Here is a 15,489-nt window from a genome sequence, read left to right as displayed (position 1 = left end):
GATGGATGCTTGCACACACAGTAGGCTGCTGACAAGAAAGGAACCTTTGGACATTGGAAATCTACTGTTTTCATGGTAAGAAGTAAGCAAGCCTGTTCTTTGTTCAGTGGAACTATTCCACCATCCCACAAGATGCTCATTGCAATCAACCCTGAGAAATGGCCTGGGCAAAGAGAAGTCACGGCACTAAATTCTTGGCATACCCAGCAAAATATGTAGGAATTGCTCCACCAATGGAGGAATATCTCCCCATAGCAATAAGACTAGACAAAGAAATAAAAGGCACCCATGTTAAAAATAAAAGGTACCCATCCATATTCACAAATGACATCATCTTTGTAAAAAATGACGAAATCTATTTTTAAAAGCTACTAGAACTAATACGTGAGTAGAGCAAGATAGCAGGTTACAGGATATAAGGTCAATATGCGAAAATCAATTATATTTCTAATACCAGCAAGAGACAACTGAAAACTGAAATGTAAAAAATAACACAATTTATAGTAGCATCAAAAAATATTAAACACTTAGGAATGAATTTAGAGATATGTAAGACCCGTACACTGAAAGCTACAACAAAATACGCTCAGAAAAACTGAAAAAGACCTAAACAAATGGAGAAATATATAGTTTTCTTAGGTCCGAAGACTGTACATTACTAAGATGTCAGCTCTTCCCCAAAGTGATTTAAAAATTCATTGTAATATCAGCCAAAATTCCAGCAAGCTTTTTATAGAAACTGAGGCGTTTCTAAAATTCATATGGAATTGCAAAGGACCTAGAACCACTAGAACAATTTTGAAAAAGAAGAAAAACGTTGGAGGACAAACACTATCTGATTTCAAATTTTGTTGTAAACAAGCCACAAGAATAAAGAGAGTATAAGAGTGGCATGGAGATAGTAGCAAGGAGACGGGATTCAGAGTCCAGAAATAGATTCACACTTAAACGGACTATATAGAATTTCAACAAAGGTGAAAACAAGCTCAGTGAGGAAACAATAGTCTTTCAAACAAATGTTACTGGAACAAGTGAATATAATACACATATGAGAAAAAAAAAGGCAAACTAAAAAAAATTTTGATCTATACATAGCTTTATATTCAAAAATTACTTCAAAATGGATCATACTCCTACATGTGTAACGTAAAGCTGTAAAACTTCTGGAAGATATAGAACATTCTGTGACCTTGAGTTAAGCAAAGATTTATTCAATATGACACTAAAAGCACAACGCATAAAAGAAAACATTGATAAACTGGACGTTATCAACATTTAAAACTTCTGCTCTTTGAAAGACACTGTTAAGGGAATGAAAAGACAAGCCACCAGACTGAGAGAAAATATCTGATAAAGGCTTTGTATCCAGAATGTATTTTTTTAAAAAATCTCAAAATTCAATAAGAAAACAGCCCAATTTCTGTAATGGCAGAAGGAAATACGTGATGGCAAATAAACAGATAAAAAGATACTCAACATGTTCTGTCATTAGGGAAATGCAAATTAAAACCACAATAAAAAAGCACTACATACCTGTTGAATGGCTAATATTAAAAAGACTGACTATACCAGTGTTGGGGAGGATGTGGAGGAACTACAACTCTCATATGCTGCTGGTGACAATGTAAAATAATACAAGCGCTGTGGAAAAGTGTGACGGTTTCTCAAAAAGTTAAATATACAGCTACCAAATGATTCAGCCATTCTACCCCTAGGTCATTACACACGGGAAATGAAAGTACAGGTCCAATCAAAAACTTGTACTTAAATATTCATAGCAGCTTTATTTATCATAGCCAAGATGGGAAACAACCCAAATGTCCCTCTCGTCGGGTGAACAGATAAACGAACTGTAATATGGCCACACAATTAAACACTACTCAGCAACAAACAGAATAAACTATTGAGACATGCAACAAAATAGATCAATCTCAAAATAATTAAACTGGGGTTGGGGGAGGGAGAGTATTAAGAAAAATAGCTAATGCTTGCTGGGCTTAGTACCTAGGTGATGGGTGGATAGGTGCAGCAAACCACCATGGCACACATTTACCTGTGTAACAAACTGGCACACCCTGCACATGTACCCCAGAACTAAAAATAAAATTAAAAATTAAAATAATAATAATTAAACTGACTGAAAGAAGGCAGACAAGAAGGAGTATACATTGTATGACATCATTCATATAAAATTTTTAAAATGCAAACTATAGCAACCAAAAGTAGATACCTGCAGATTGACTGCAGGTAGGGAAGAGGGCGAAGACAGAGTCATACATATGTCAACACTTATCAAATTGTACACTTTAGTTTACTGCAGTTAGTTATAGCCCAATAAAGGTATTTTTTATCTGCATTTTATTAAATCCAAAAAATTCATTTATCACTATATTCCCACTAAGACCTTATATAGTACTATATAATTGCTATGAAATTTTAGTGTTAAAGCATGTTGTACAAACTCTATAAGGAACAGCACTCTCAGATTTACACTGCCAGTTATAAGAGCTAATTAGTTCTTCACAAACTGACTTATGGAGAATGTGTTTTCCTTATCAGAATGAATTGCCAACTCCTGTCCACACAGCCAGCGTTGAGTCTCTCATTTTGAAAACTTCATCTTCCCTAACCTTGTTTATCCACATTGTCTCAAGGAACATTTTAGGGTTTCAGGAATTCAAGAAAGATCATGACCTTGCAGTGATCCATTTTTCACACTCACCTGAGCTGACTTGCTGCAAATGACGCCATGAATCTCCAAGTAGCTGAAGGTTAACTCGAGCTGCAATTGAGGGGAAAGGAGGAAAGAAAAGACCTGTAATGAGGGTTTTAAAAAAACATATAACTCAAGGTAAAAAAAAATCCTACAACTAGAAACAGCCCAAGAGCAAATAAGACATTGGGCATCTTCTGAAGGCGGGCTGGTTTAATATCTCCATTCATTCAACAAGATAGAAACATGATTTATCAAATTTCAGAAAAGGTGTTACTTACTTTACTAAAAAAAGAGAAGAAAGGAAGCTGCATGCCCAACTTTTAAAATTTTATCCAGAGACAAACACAATAGTAGAAGTTGGTGTAAAAGCAATCACAGTTTTTGCCATTAAAAGTAATAGCAAAAAACGCAATTACTTTTGCACGAACCTAGTAAGTTTTTGCACTTAACCACTATTTATTCATTGAGAAATGAATGTATGGAAGGAACCATCTAAACACTTTTTTCCCTTTTTCACTTCAAAATTTTGCTTCAGAAAGTCCAATCAGGATAAAGTCAATGTTGTTTTTCCCTTCTTTCTAAACCTTTAGCTATTTGTTACACTCTGACCACTTACCAGAGTCAGCCGTCCTTCTACTGTCTTCCATAAAAATGCACAGTTTGAATGGATTTAGAGAAATAAATCTATATCCAAATTCAATCCATATTTACACGAATACAATATTTAGGAATTTTAAGTTGTGCTTAAATGAAATGCACAGTTAAACAAAAGTTCTCTCTCTCTGCATGTAAATAAATGATGATTTGTTTCCTTTCTATTTTAACAAGTGCCCCTCTCTTCTCCTGTAATCAGCAGTTTTTTTTACTTTAAAATATCCCCAGTCTTTCATTCTTTACCTGTTTTTCCTGATAAACAGCCACTAATCTTTCGTCCCGGTTTTCCCCATTTCAGCAAATAATCACAGAGCATGGAGCTAGAGACAGTGGGGGACCAAGGTGGATCAATTTATTTTACCCTCCCACATTAAACCGAGAAATATAATGATAAAAGAACACATCCAGAACCAAACCCACAAGAGATTTCGTTCCGCTCCCTGGTGGTATGCTGTGCCATGCTACACTGGTAGAATAAATTTTAGAGCAGAAGAACTCCGAATCTCCAGTTAAACATCTCAAAGTATACTGATGAAGTTATTATTAATAGTGGGGAGGGAAGTAAATACTGGGCAGAAAACCCCTGAATCTCCAGTTAAACAACACGAAGTATACTGATGAGCTCTAGAAGTAGAAAGAGAACTCATTAGTTCATTATTCACTTGGTCAACTGACAAACACTTATGAAAAGCCCACTATGTGCCAGTACTGGAAATACAAAGAGTACTGAGACATTTGTTTCGTCCTCCAAGAGTTAAATGCAGCATTTAAGGCACGTGTTTAAAAGCATTAAATTAGAGTAGAAGTTTTCTTGCCTATCATTATCAAGATCTATATATAATTGCGTTTTGAAAAGTCATTTAAAGCAGGAAATTATTTTCTAAAAAGTATACATACCTTCCTTCATTATTTTAATTTAAAGTTTATGAATAAATATTCATTCACTACCCTTTAACATTGCGCCAAAGTTTTTCTTTGAGTTAAGCCCACTGGCTAGCCCTCCAGTGACCTTTCTGCATAAGCCATACTCACAAGCATGGCTTCCAGCTTCCAATTTAAGTCTCTTTAAAAATGCAGAACTGCAAAATACTTGCAAAGTAATATGACGGCAGACGTTTTCTAGATTATTATGCTCCTCACCACCCCTCCCCCATCTATAAAGTTGTCTAGTCTTTAAAACAGCAATTTAAGCAATTCACTTTTATCAATATTCAATGTCACAGACACTCTTCTTTTGCACTCATATTTTATTGCTACATAAAATATCTTTCACTAAAATGTTGCATTAAAAACATTTGCTACTATAACTGCTATAAACAGGTTTAGGAATAAACCCATGACCCTCAATGAGCATCTCATTCAGTGGGTGGGAGCAGGTGTGAATAGGTGTGAGCAGGTACCCTCTCTTACATGCTAACAGCTATGAAAATGCAGCTAGCATCAGTCAGCATCATCAGGGATAGGAATGGCCACCTTTGGTCAATGTGGCTCAGCAAGATTAGTTGGAGGTCAATTAAGATGCTTCTACTGTACCTGAGTGCTGTCCCTGGAGCAGAATAACAAAGTGCTGGGGAGTCAGGAAAGAGTGGTGACATTTCATCTAGGCCCTGAAGAATGACTTCAAGTTCCTCAAGCAAACAAGGAGTGTAGAGGGAAATTCAGGCAGAAGAAAAAGAATTTGTAAAGGCATTGAGGTGTTAAAAGAACTAGGACAAGGAAGAAACTAAAAGGAGCAGATCCTGCAGTATTAGTAACCAACAAGGATGACTGGCTGAGGCTGTGATTAGTTGAAGTCCCAGGTTATTATTAATAGCGGGGAGGGAAATCTCTAAAACATACTGAAAGACGTCACAGCAAGGTTCAAATCATTCTCTCTTATCTCATCTACGGCTATTTTTATTAGGCCTTTGCTCCTGGTCCCCGCAACCCATCATCCACTCCACTCCAACCCACCCAAAGACAGTTTAAAGAATGTCACTGGATTAGATTTATGGGCAGGAAGAGGCAGGAAGACTAGCTAAGAAGCTGAGGCAGATGTAGGCTGCATGAAGACTTGAGGACATTTTTCAGTTAGAAATTACACTAATTAAATATCACCACAGAAATTAGTGAATTACTAGATAAGAGGAAAAACTTAACCCAGATTGTCAATAGCTTTTCCATCAATCTCTTGCTCACCTCACACCCAAACCCTGGCAAGACAGTGCCCATCCCACAGGCAACAGAGCAGATCTCAATGTGATAAAGAGCCTGTTCTTCAGTAACTCCCACCCTTCCCCAGGCAGCAGTCCATGCTTCAGCTCTTCAGCCAGGCCTCGGCCCCGTCCGTCTTTCTGAGCTGTTTCCCTCCCACCACTGCCTCCTCCACAACCCTCAGCCCACACTACAGCTCCCCAAATGCACTGTGGTCTTCCAAACTGCTAAGCCTTCTGACCAGTATAAAACTCCTTACTTGCCTGGCTGATGGGAGATTTTTCAACCCGCCCTCTCTGCAAACCCTTCTTTGATCTCATAATTACCTACCCCCCGAAAGAAAAGTTAGGGCCTTCTGGGGTGATGGCACAGTTCTATATATTTATCTGGATGTGACTGCAGAAGCATTTGCTTTGTAGTTAATTACTGAAATGTACATCTCTGTTTTGTGCATTTGACTATATATTTCACAATAAAATGACAAAAGAAAGCATGTTTAATTAATCAGCTCCCAAAGAAAAGAGAAGACATCTATGTCATAGTCAGTGCTTTACACTAATGTTATAAATATACTTATTTCTCCAGAAAATTAGTATCATTCACATTGGTTTTACTTCTCAGTCAAGACTTAAGGTGGCACATGAAAACCAGCCTTCTCTAAGAGGGAAAGCTGCAAAGCTGCAAGCAGATCACTTTGGAAGAAAATCTGCCTTTCTTTATCTGTGATGCTGACAATATCAGAAATCAGAACCAATGTTCAAACTACCCTGGCCAGGCTGGCTGTGAAACATTATATATACCACAGGACGGAGCCAAGCCTTTCCTCAGGGGCAGAGCAAGGAGGGGGCAGAATAAAGTCATATAAAGTCATCCGGCAAAAGGCAGGCAGGTGACTTCACAAGAGGTAACACACTTCCACTGTGTCACAACGTGTTAGGGTATGCATATTTTTTAGGCGTCTTCTATTCAATAGGGTGCTTGAATATTTTCCTAAGCCCATAAAATTTCCTTCTGTAATTAATTTCTTACCAGTGGGATAATGTCTAATTAAAGTCCTCATATCATGCCTTCAGGTATTTTGATGTATAGTTTAGTCCAACTTCATTGACATAATTTATTTATAAAACATAATAAACATATAGGCTCATTTTATATTATCTAAAGGGGCTTGGGCCAAAAGTCTCATTTTTTGGAGAAACTTTATAAAAGTTAACATTTGTATGATCAGGAGAAAAAAAAAAAAAAGGCCACAGATATCCTAAGCCTATAACTAGCAAACATTGCATTGGCATCTTCCCAAAAGTCAGTGCAAATCATGCAAATCATGAGACTGCAAGTCCCAAAAGATCCATTTCATTTGTACCAATAACATTATAGTGCCCTAACTTGGCACCTAAGTCAGAATTTACAAAACAGTGGCTAAATGTTAAATTTTAAGAAACAAGAATGGACTAATGAGCAAATAACACTGCGGCCCAAACATCATAGCACGATAAGGCTGAAAGCATCTACCAGACCTTACCCATTTTCCTGGATATGCAGGCAGGGGAAGCAGTTGAGCTCAGTAAAAAGTCGAAATAAGTAGGACATGGTGAGTCTAATTTCTCTTTCTCCCATTCATTACTTTTGAATCTTTAGACTAGCCAACTTCATATCTTTTAGCTATTTTCTAATCACTCACCTACAAGGTTACTGTGAGAATTAAATGAGACTGTATCCTTACATACTTAGTAAATAACTTATTAGATTCTAGCAGTAACAGAAGCAGAGGCTTTGCAGTCAGCCTCCCTTGATTAGAATCACACATGTGCCACATACTAGTGGAAGTTTAACCTTGGTCAAGTTACTGAACCTCCTTGGGCCTCAGTTTTCTCATCAATAAAAGGGATAATAATAATAATAATAATCTCATGAGATTCTGTTAAGGATCAAGTTATTTACTAAAACAACACTCCAGTAAATGTTATCACCTTTTTAGGGAAAAAAAATCCCAATTTCTTATGACCACTAAGTCCATATCACATAAAAATGATAAACTCCTTTTAGTTAATATGAACAAAATAAGTCATTATTATGATTAATCCACAAACTATCAGTTCAAATTTTGCACCAAGTAATGAAGGACATCTCATGAAAAATGTTATCGATCTCTTTTAAAGAACAGAGTGGCACCTTGTTATTTCTTATAGGCAACATCAGAGTAGATGGAGAACAGCTGAGATGGTTACATTTCTGGTAGTGTATTCTTTGGAGTTACGAAGGTTATTCCCCACATGTCTGAAGTCTTAGAAAAATCTGCCAGTACTGATCCGAAGGAAATAAGAAGTAGACTTGAATAAAGTGGAAATCAAGCCCCAGTTGAGAGAGAAAAATAACTGGGACATGGAGCCTTGGGGACATAGAGCACAAAATCCTTCACTGATTTTCTTGGGATGCCTTTACACAAAGAGAGGGAACAAAGGAGTAAAAAATATGCTTCTCATTACAGCCTTTAGGTGCTTCTGGGAAGAAGGAAGGAAAACTTGAATGTGCTAAGAGAAATCTGAACGCAGCTTAAATCAAAATTAAATCTATGTAAGTGAGGTGTGTGTGTGTTGTGTTGCAGTATGTGAGGGAATACGTGTGCACACATGTAAGAATGCATGAGTGACTATGCATGAGTGGGTATGAGTGAGTGTGAGTGCTGAAGGAAGGACTTCATCAACACTTACCTTGGTGGGGATTCGCGCTGTTACAAGGAAGGCTCGGCATGATGTAAGCACCTGTAAGACAGAAGCAGCAGCATCAGTGTAAGTACGAAAAAGTGGGCCCAGTGGGCTTTGGTGTTTCCACGAGACTTTAATGATACTGAAGCCTCAGAAGGCCACATGGCTTGGCTCCTGTCATGTAAGAAGAATTATGACCTGGGACAGCTTCTTGGTCTCATAGAATTAGTTTTAACTTAGAGTCCCTGTATCAAAGTTCTTTTAGAACAAATCACAGGTGAATTCTCAAGATGAGAAATCTGTCAGCAGCCCAAAAACCCGACAGATTATTCAGATTAAGAAAAACAGGTCTCTGTGATACTAAAATGCAGATATATAGTCACAAGTCTCACTATATCAACAGTAAACTTTATGAAAAAAAAAACAACTAAGTACTCATTTGCACTTCCCAAATTACAAACACCACCCACATTTGCCCTCTTGCTTTCCATTCTTTGTACCCCAGCTAACATTTATATAATGCACAGAGCGAAATCAGGCTAAGCTTCCAAAAAATCATCCCTAACTTTGCTTCTCAGCTGTGCCTCTCTCAGTCTTAGAACATTTATGGAAGTTTCCTTTTTGATACTCAGCTAAGAACATACATACAGCCTGTGGGGTCCCATATGCCTATAGGTTCCTTTTACTTAGCAGAGGCCCTCATGAATACTAAGGGGCTAAGCTAGGAGTTCTGATCTTGAGCCAGGATCCCACATCCATGAAGCTTACTGCAAAACTTCCACTCTACAACTTTGAGATTCGGGCAGGCCTCATGAGTCTTTTCAATAAAGAAAGAAAACTCCAAGGCGTCTCCCTCTCCCTCTCCCTCTCCCTCTCCCCTTTCTTCGGTCTCCCTCTCCTTCTTTTTTCGGTCTCCCACTGTTATCGAAGCTGGACTGTACTGCCATGATCTCGGCTCGCTGCAACCTCCCTGCCTCGGGCTCCTGTGACTCTCCTGCCTCGGCCTGCCGAGTGCCTGGGATTGCAGGCGCGCGCTGCCACGCCTGAATGGTTTTTGTATTTTTGGTGGAGACGGGGTTTCACAGTGTTGACGGGGCTGGTCTCCAGCTCCTGGCCTCGAGTGATCTGCCTGCCTCGGCCTCCCGAGGTACTGGGATTGCAGACGGAGTCTCGCTAACTCAATGCTCAATGGTGCTCAGGCTGGAGTGCAGTGGTGTGATCTCGGCTCGCTGCAACCTCCACCTACCAGCCTCCTGCCTTGGCCTCTTAAAGTGCTAAGATTACAGCCTCTGCCCCGCTACCACCCCATCTAGGAAGTGAGGAGCGTCTCTGCCTGGCCGCCCATCGTCTGGGATGTGAGGAGCGCCTCTGCCCGGCTGCCACCCCGTCTGGGAGGAAGTGAGGAGCGCCTCTGCCCGGCTGCCCCGTCTGGGAGATGAGGAGCACCTCTGCCCGGCCGCCCCGTCTGGGAGGAAGTGAGGAGCGCCTCTGCCTGGTTGCCCCATCTGGGAAGTGAGGAGCGCCTCTGCCTGGCCGCCACCCCGTCTGGGAAGTGAGGAGCGCCTCTGCCCGGCTGCCACCCCATATGGGAAGTGAGGAGCGCCTCTGCCCAGCCGCCCCTTCTGGGAGGTGAGGAGCGCCTCTGCCCAGCCGCCCCATCTGGGAGGTGAGGAGTGCCTCTACCCGGCCGCCCCGTCTGGGAGGTGAGGAGCGCCTCTGCCTGGCCGCCACCCCGTCTGGGAGGAAGTGAGGAGCACCTCTGCCCAGCTGCCCCATCTGGGAAGTGAGGAGCGCCTCTGCCCGGCTGCCACCCCCTATGGGAAGTGAGGAGCGCCTCTGCCCAGCCGCCCACTCTGGGAAGTGAGGAGCGCCTCTGCCCGGCCGCCCACTCTGGGAAGTGAAGAGCGCCTCTGCCCGGCCGCCCACTCTGGGAGGTGAGGAGCGCCTCTGCCCAGCCGCCCCATCTGGGAGGTGAGGAGTGCCTCTGCCCGGCCGCCCCGTCTGGGAGGTGAGGAGCGCCTCTGCCTGGCCGCCACCCCGTCTGGGAGGAAGTGAGGAGCACCTCTGCCCAGCTGCCCCATCTGGGAAGTGAGGAGCGCCTCTGCCCGGCCGCCCACTCTGGGAAGTGAGGAGCGCCTCTGCCCGGCCGCCCACTCTGGGAGGTGAGGAGCGCCTCTGCCTGGCCACTCCGTCTGGGAAAGGAGGAGCGCCTCTGCCCGGCCGCCCCGTCTAGGAGGTGAGGAGCGCCTCTGCCCGGCCGCCACCCCGTCTGGGAGGAAGTGGGGAGCACCTCTGCCCAGCCGCCCCGTCTGGGAAGTGAGGAGCGCCTCTGCCTGGCCGCCACCCCGTCTGGGAGGAAGTGAGGAGCGCCTCTGCCCGGCCGCCACCCCATATGGGAAGTGAGGAGCGCCTCTGCCTGACCACTCCGTCTGGGAGGTGAGGAGCGCCTCTGCCCGGCTGCCCCGTCTGGGAGGTGAGGAGTGCCTCTGCCCGGCCGTCACCCCGTCTGGGAGGAAGTGAGGAGCACCTCTGCCCGGCTGCCCCATCTGGGAGATGAGGAGCACCTCTGCCCGGCCGCCCCGTCTGGGAGATGAGGACCACCTCTGCCCGGCCGCCCCGTCTGGGAGGTGAGGAGCGCCTCTGCCTGGCCGCCACCCCGTCTGGGAGGAAGTGAGGAGCGCCTCTGCCTGGCTGCCCCATCTGGGAAGTGAGGAGCGCCTCTGCCCGGCCGCCACCCCATATGGGAAGTGAGGAGCGCCTCTGCCCAGCCGCCCCGTCTGGGAGGTGAGGAGTGCCTCTGCCCGGCCGTCACCCCGTCTGGGAGGAAGTGAGGAGCACCTCTGCCCGGCTGCCCCGTCTGGGAGATGAGGAGCACCTCTGCCCGGCCGCCCCGTCTGGGAGGTGAGGAGTGCCTCTGCCCGGCTGCCACCCCGTCTGGGAGGAAGTGAGGAGCACCTCTGCCCGGCCGCCCCCTCTGGGAAGTGAGGAGCGCCTCTGCCTGGCCGCCACCCCATCTGGGAGGAAGTGAGGAGCGCCTCTGCCTGGCTGCCCCATCTGGGAAGGGAGGAGCGCCTCTGCCCAGCCGCCACACCGTCTGGGAAGGGAGGAGCACCTCTGCCTGGCCACCCCGTCTAGGAGGTGAGGAGCGCCTCTGCCCGGCCGCCCAGTCTGGGAAGTGAGGAGCGCCTCTGCCCGGCTGCCCTGTCTGGGAGGTGAGGAGCGCCTCTGCCTGGCCGCCACCCCGTCTGGGAGGAAGTGAGGAGCGTCTCTGCCCGGCCACCCCGTCTGGGAGGAAGTGAGGAGCGCCTCTGCCCGGCCGCCCGGTCTGGGAAGTGAGGAGCGCCTCTGCCCGGCCGCCCCCTCTGGGAAGTGAGGAGCGCCTCTGCCCGGCCGCCCCGTCTGGGAAGTGAGGAGCGCCTCTGCCCGGCTGCCACCCGGTCTGGGAGGAAGTGAGGAGCGCCTCTGCCCGGGCGGCCCCGTCTGGGAAGCGAGGAGCGCCTCTGCCCGGGCGGCCCCGTCTGGGAAGCGAGGAGCGCCTCTGCCCGGGCGGCCCCGTCTGGGAAGCGAGGAGCGCCTCTGCCGGGGCGGCCCCGTCTGGGAAGCGAGGAGCGCCTCTGCCCGGGCGGCCCCGTCGGGGAAGTGAGGAGCGCCTCTGCCCGGCCGCCCTGTCTGGGAGGAGAGGAGCGCCTCTGCCCGGGCGGCCCCGTCTGGGAAGCGAGGAGCGCCTCTGCCCGGCCGCCCTGTCTGGGAGGTGAGGAGCGCCTCTGCCCGGCTGCCCTGTCTGGGAGGTGTACCCAACAGCTCCGAAGAGACAGCGACCATCGGGAGCGGGCCATGAGGACGATGGTGGTTTTGTTGAAAAGAAGAGGGGGAAGTGTGGGGAAAGGAAGGAGAGATCAGATTGTTGCTGTGTCTGTGTAGAAAGGGGTGGGCATAGGAGACTCCATTTTGTTCTGACTAGGAGAAATTCTTCTGCCTTGGGATGCTGTTGATCTATGGCCTTTCCCCCAGCCCCTTGCTCTCTGAAACATATGCTGTGTCAACTCAGGGTTAAATGGATTAAGGGCGGTGCAAGATGTGCTTTGTTAAACAGGTGCTTCAACGCAGCATGCTCTTTAAGAGTCATCACCACTCCCTAATCTCAAGTACCCAGGGACACAAACACTGCAGAAGGCCGCAGGGACCTCTGCCTAGGAAAACCAGAGACCTTTGTTCATGTGTTTATCTCCTGACCTTCTCTCCACTATTATCCTATGACCCTGCCATATCCAATAAATACTTCATAAATTAAAAAAATAATAATTAAAAAAAAAAAAAAAAAAAAACTCCAAGGCTTCTCAAGTCCTGATGGCAGAATTGCACTTTTTTCATTTTCCAAGTAACTTCCTTGTCCCTAAGCCTGTATTTAGCAAGTGGTGCTTATTTGGCAAGTTATGCTTATGTGCTAGTTTAAGAATGCTAGATTAGAACAAAACTGTAGAAAGTTAAGAACACTGGGACCTTAGGTTGTTAAAGGACCTATCCAAAGTCAAACAGCTTTACCCAGACACAACCCTGGGCTCAAACGGCCAAGCTGAGCACAGAAAGGGAATCAAGGCTGTGCCCCTGTGGTGTGCTTTATACCTTTCTCTAGTCTCCCAACTCCGAATAGAAACAGTGCATTTTCTATAAAATCTTTCTTTGAATAATCATATGTCATCACAGTAGGGGATAACTCAAGCCAGAACTACTTATGAGACAGATGAGAAGAGAAGTAATCTGACACTGGCTGGGAGAGTGTGATAAGAGCAGGTAAGGAAAGTTGAGGGAAAAGACACAGCCCATTTCAAGACCTTTCACCCATATGCCACCGTCACAGTTATTCACAGGATCAATTTTTACCTGGTATCATTTTTGTGGCTTGATTTTAGAGTTGGCATGCCCTAGGAAGCCATTAATAAATGACTTCTAAAAGTGTAGGCAACAAGTGCCTTCTCAATGCTACAGGCAGCATGTCAGTCTCATAAAAATGTGGGCAACAGGTGATGTCTATCTTTGAATATTCTGTATGCTGTGAGCCAAATCACAGCTTTTCCCTAAGGAATTTATCCTTTTTTTTTTTTTTTTTTTTAAACACCCTTCTAAGGCCTTGGGGGCAAGGAAATGGGACAAAGCACCAGGCAGTAGAAAGGAGAGGGACAGGGATGAAGTATGGCCAGGATGAGTGCATGGAGGTCAAGTGCAGCCCAGTTGTAGCAAGACTGGCTATATAATCTGTAGGGATATTGTTCAAATATGATTAAGAATTTCAAGACAATAACAATAAGGCATTAACCCAATGCAGGGAAATGATGAACTCACTTCAAAGTCATATAACTACAGGAGAAACAGAATTCACATGCTTGGGATGGAAGACATCCTGCTTGTAGGGTGTCCAGCTCTTTCTGTCTGCACAAGATGTTTCCAGCTTCAGGGCTGAGAATCTTGCATCCCGGGAAACTGGGACTGTTGGTCAACCTACTAGCTTGAATTTTGGAATCAGAAAGACTTACATTCAGATTCTGGCTCTGTCACTTTCTGGCTGCATTTACCTGTTAATGTCAAAGCCTGTGTCCTTATAACCACCACAATATATCTACATGTTACTACTCAATCGTGCCTCCTTGTGCTCTAGCCCCTGGCGGATGTGTCCTGTGCAACTGTACAGATTGCAGGCCATAAAAGCTGTCCCTGAGTCGTTGCTACTCTTTGTTGAGCATTTTCTATGTGCCATGAATAGGTGAATATCTTTGAGGAGAGTGGCAGACTTAATCCTCACAACAACTATATTTGATGTCATTATTCCCATTTTTCAAATGAGTAAATTGAGACTCAGTGATGAACTCACTTCAAGGTCATTCAATTAGAGCAGAAATCATTTATAAAAGCATCAGAGTTCAAAAGGTCCTTAAGAAGAGTATAATTTAAATCTTATAGCTTTGTTAACACCAAAACCGATGTTCTTAACCACCAGGCTATATTTATATGTTACTACTCAATCCTGCCTCCTCATGCTCTAGCCCCTGGAAGATCAGTTACAGTGAAGGTAGGAAGGGATAGCCCAGGGCAGCCATGACTGGAAGAGATCCACAAAGCTCTCAGCTTGAAGGAGTACCTTTTTCAACATTCCAACAGTTTTCAAAATGCTCTTTTTAAATCCAAGTATGCCCTGGAGAACTGAACTCTTCTGTCATCAGCACTAGTTAATCTTTGGCTAATACAGCAGTACTCGGGGAATTAAAGAGTTTGCAGGCCTTTTGCAAAAGGGCAGGAGATCATTTTGTTGCATGAGACACACAGGGTTAGATAACAGGCATCAGATAATCAAAAGAAGCATGACAGTAATAAAGAGGAATTTGGAAAGGGAGATAAAAGGCACCAGAGATACGCTTGGCTTGCACTGCCATTTGCCTAGGTCTGGGGAGCGGAATACGAGATTAGAACTCATCTTAAAGAATGAAATATTCACCTTCTCTAAACTAAGCTCCACAGTGCATCCAGCACCTTCTACTCCAGTTTAGCCCCAGGATATGACCCCTCTTTCAAATACTGCTCCTCCCCCAGAGTGGAAAAGAAAAAGAAATAAGATAATAATGCTGACAACCATGATCATAAGCATGGCTATAGGAAGACAGTCCCCTATTCTCACCATTTCTCCCTTTTTATTATTTACAAAGCAACACACATATTTCTCTCTCCCAGGGGTACTGGTATGATCAATCCCCAATCTTTCCAAAAAGCTTAGGTCCACAAAACCTCTGCATAGAGGTAAAATAACAGACAAATCCTAAAACTCGCATGCCAGAAAGGTCCCAACATCACATGGTCAAAGACCTAAAATTCCCTGAGTTTGTATATTATCTGACAGCAGGTCCAGAGAAACTCATCATCTCACAGCTAGTCGGTGGCAGAGCTGGAACTAGAAGCTGCAACTCCTCACTCTCAGTCTATTAACTCTCCACTCTCCCCTTACATTAAAAATAAGGTTCAAGGCCAAAAGCCAAAGACAGGAACTTGTAGCCTCTTCAGTATTCATAAAAATATATTTAACTCTGTGAACTTTCCTTCAAAGGAATCCAGGATCCTTTCACAAACATAGTAATAATTGCCAGTACCTGTTGAGTACACTGTTCTAATAGGTTTGAATATGTTACCACATTTAATCCTCACAGCACCCTATAAGGAAAACACTATTATAATCCC

General features: G+C 44.7%; 1 protein-coding gene across 9 annotated transcripts in view; it reads right to left on the bottom strand.

Moving 5' to 3' along the window:
• The window catches only part of CARMIL1 (capping protein regulator and myosin 1 linker 1), a 354,404-nt gene that overhangs the window by 201,110 nt on the left and 137,805 nt on the right, over positions 1 to 15,489 (bottom strand). For 8 of the 9 annotated variants that reach the window (XM_054493464.2, XM_054493465.2, XM_054493468.2 and 5 more), the window contains exons 3-4: positions 8,275 to 8,325; positions 2,723 to 2,782 (exon numbers count right to left, since the gene is read on the bottom strand). In XM_054493464.2, the coding sequence (XP_054349439.1) occupies positions 2,723 to 2,782; positions 8,275 to 8,325 (111 nt within the window). Of the gene's footprint in view, positions 1 to 2,722; positions 2,783 to 8,274; positions 8,327 to 15,489 lie in introns of all 9 variants that reach the window. The other variant, XM_063665879.1, reaches the window with a different exon arrangement.

Source organism: Pongo pygmaeus, chromosome 5 (assembly GCF_028885625.2).
Source record: "Pongo pygmaeus isolate AG05252 chromosome 5, NHGRI_mPonPyg2-v2.0_pri, whole genome shotgun sequence".
NCBI classification, from domain to species: domain Eukaryota; kingdom Metazoa; phylum Chordata; class Mammalia; order Primates; family Hominidae; genus Pongo; species Pongo pygmaeus.
The sequence above is the reverse complement of the archived record's forward strand: the minus strand, read 5'-3'. Positions and strand labels throughout refer to the sequence as shown.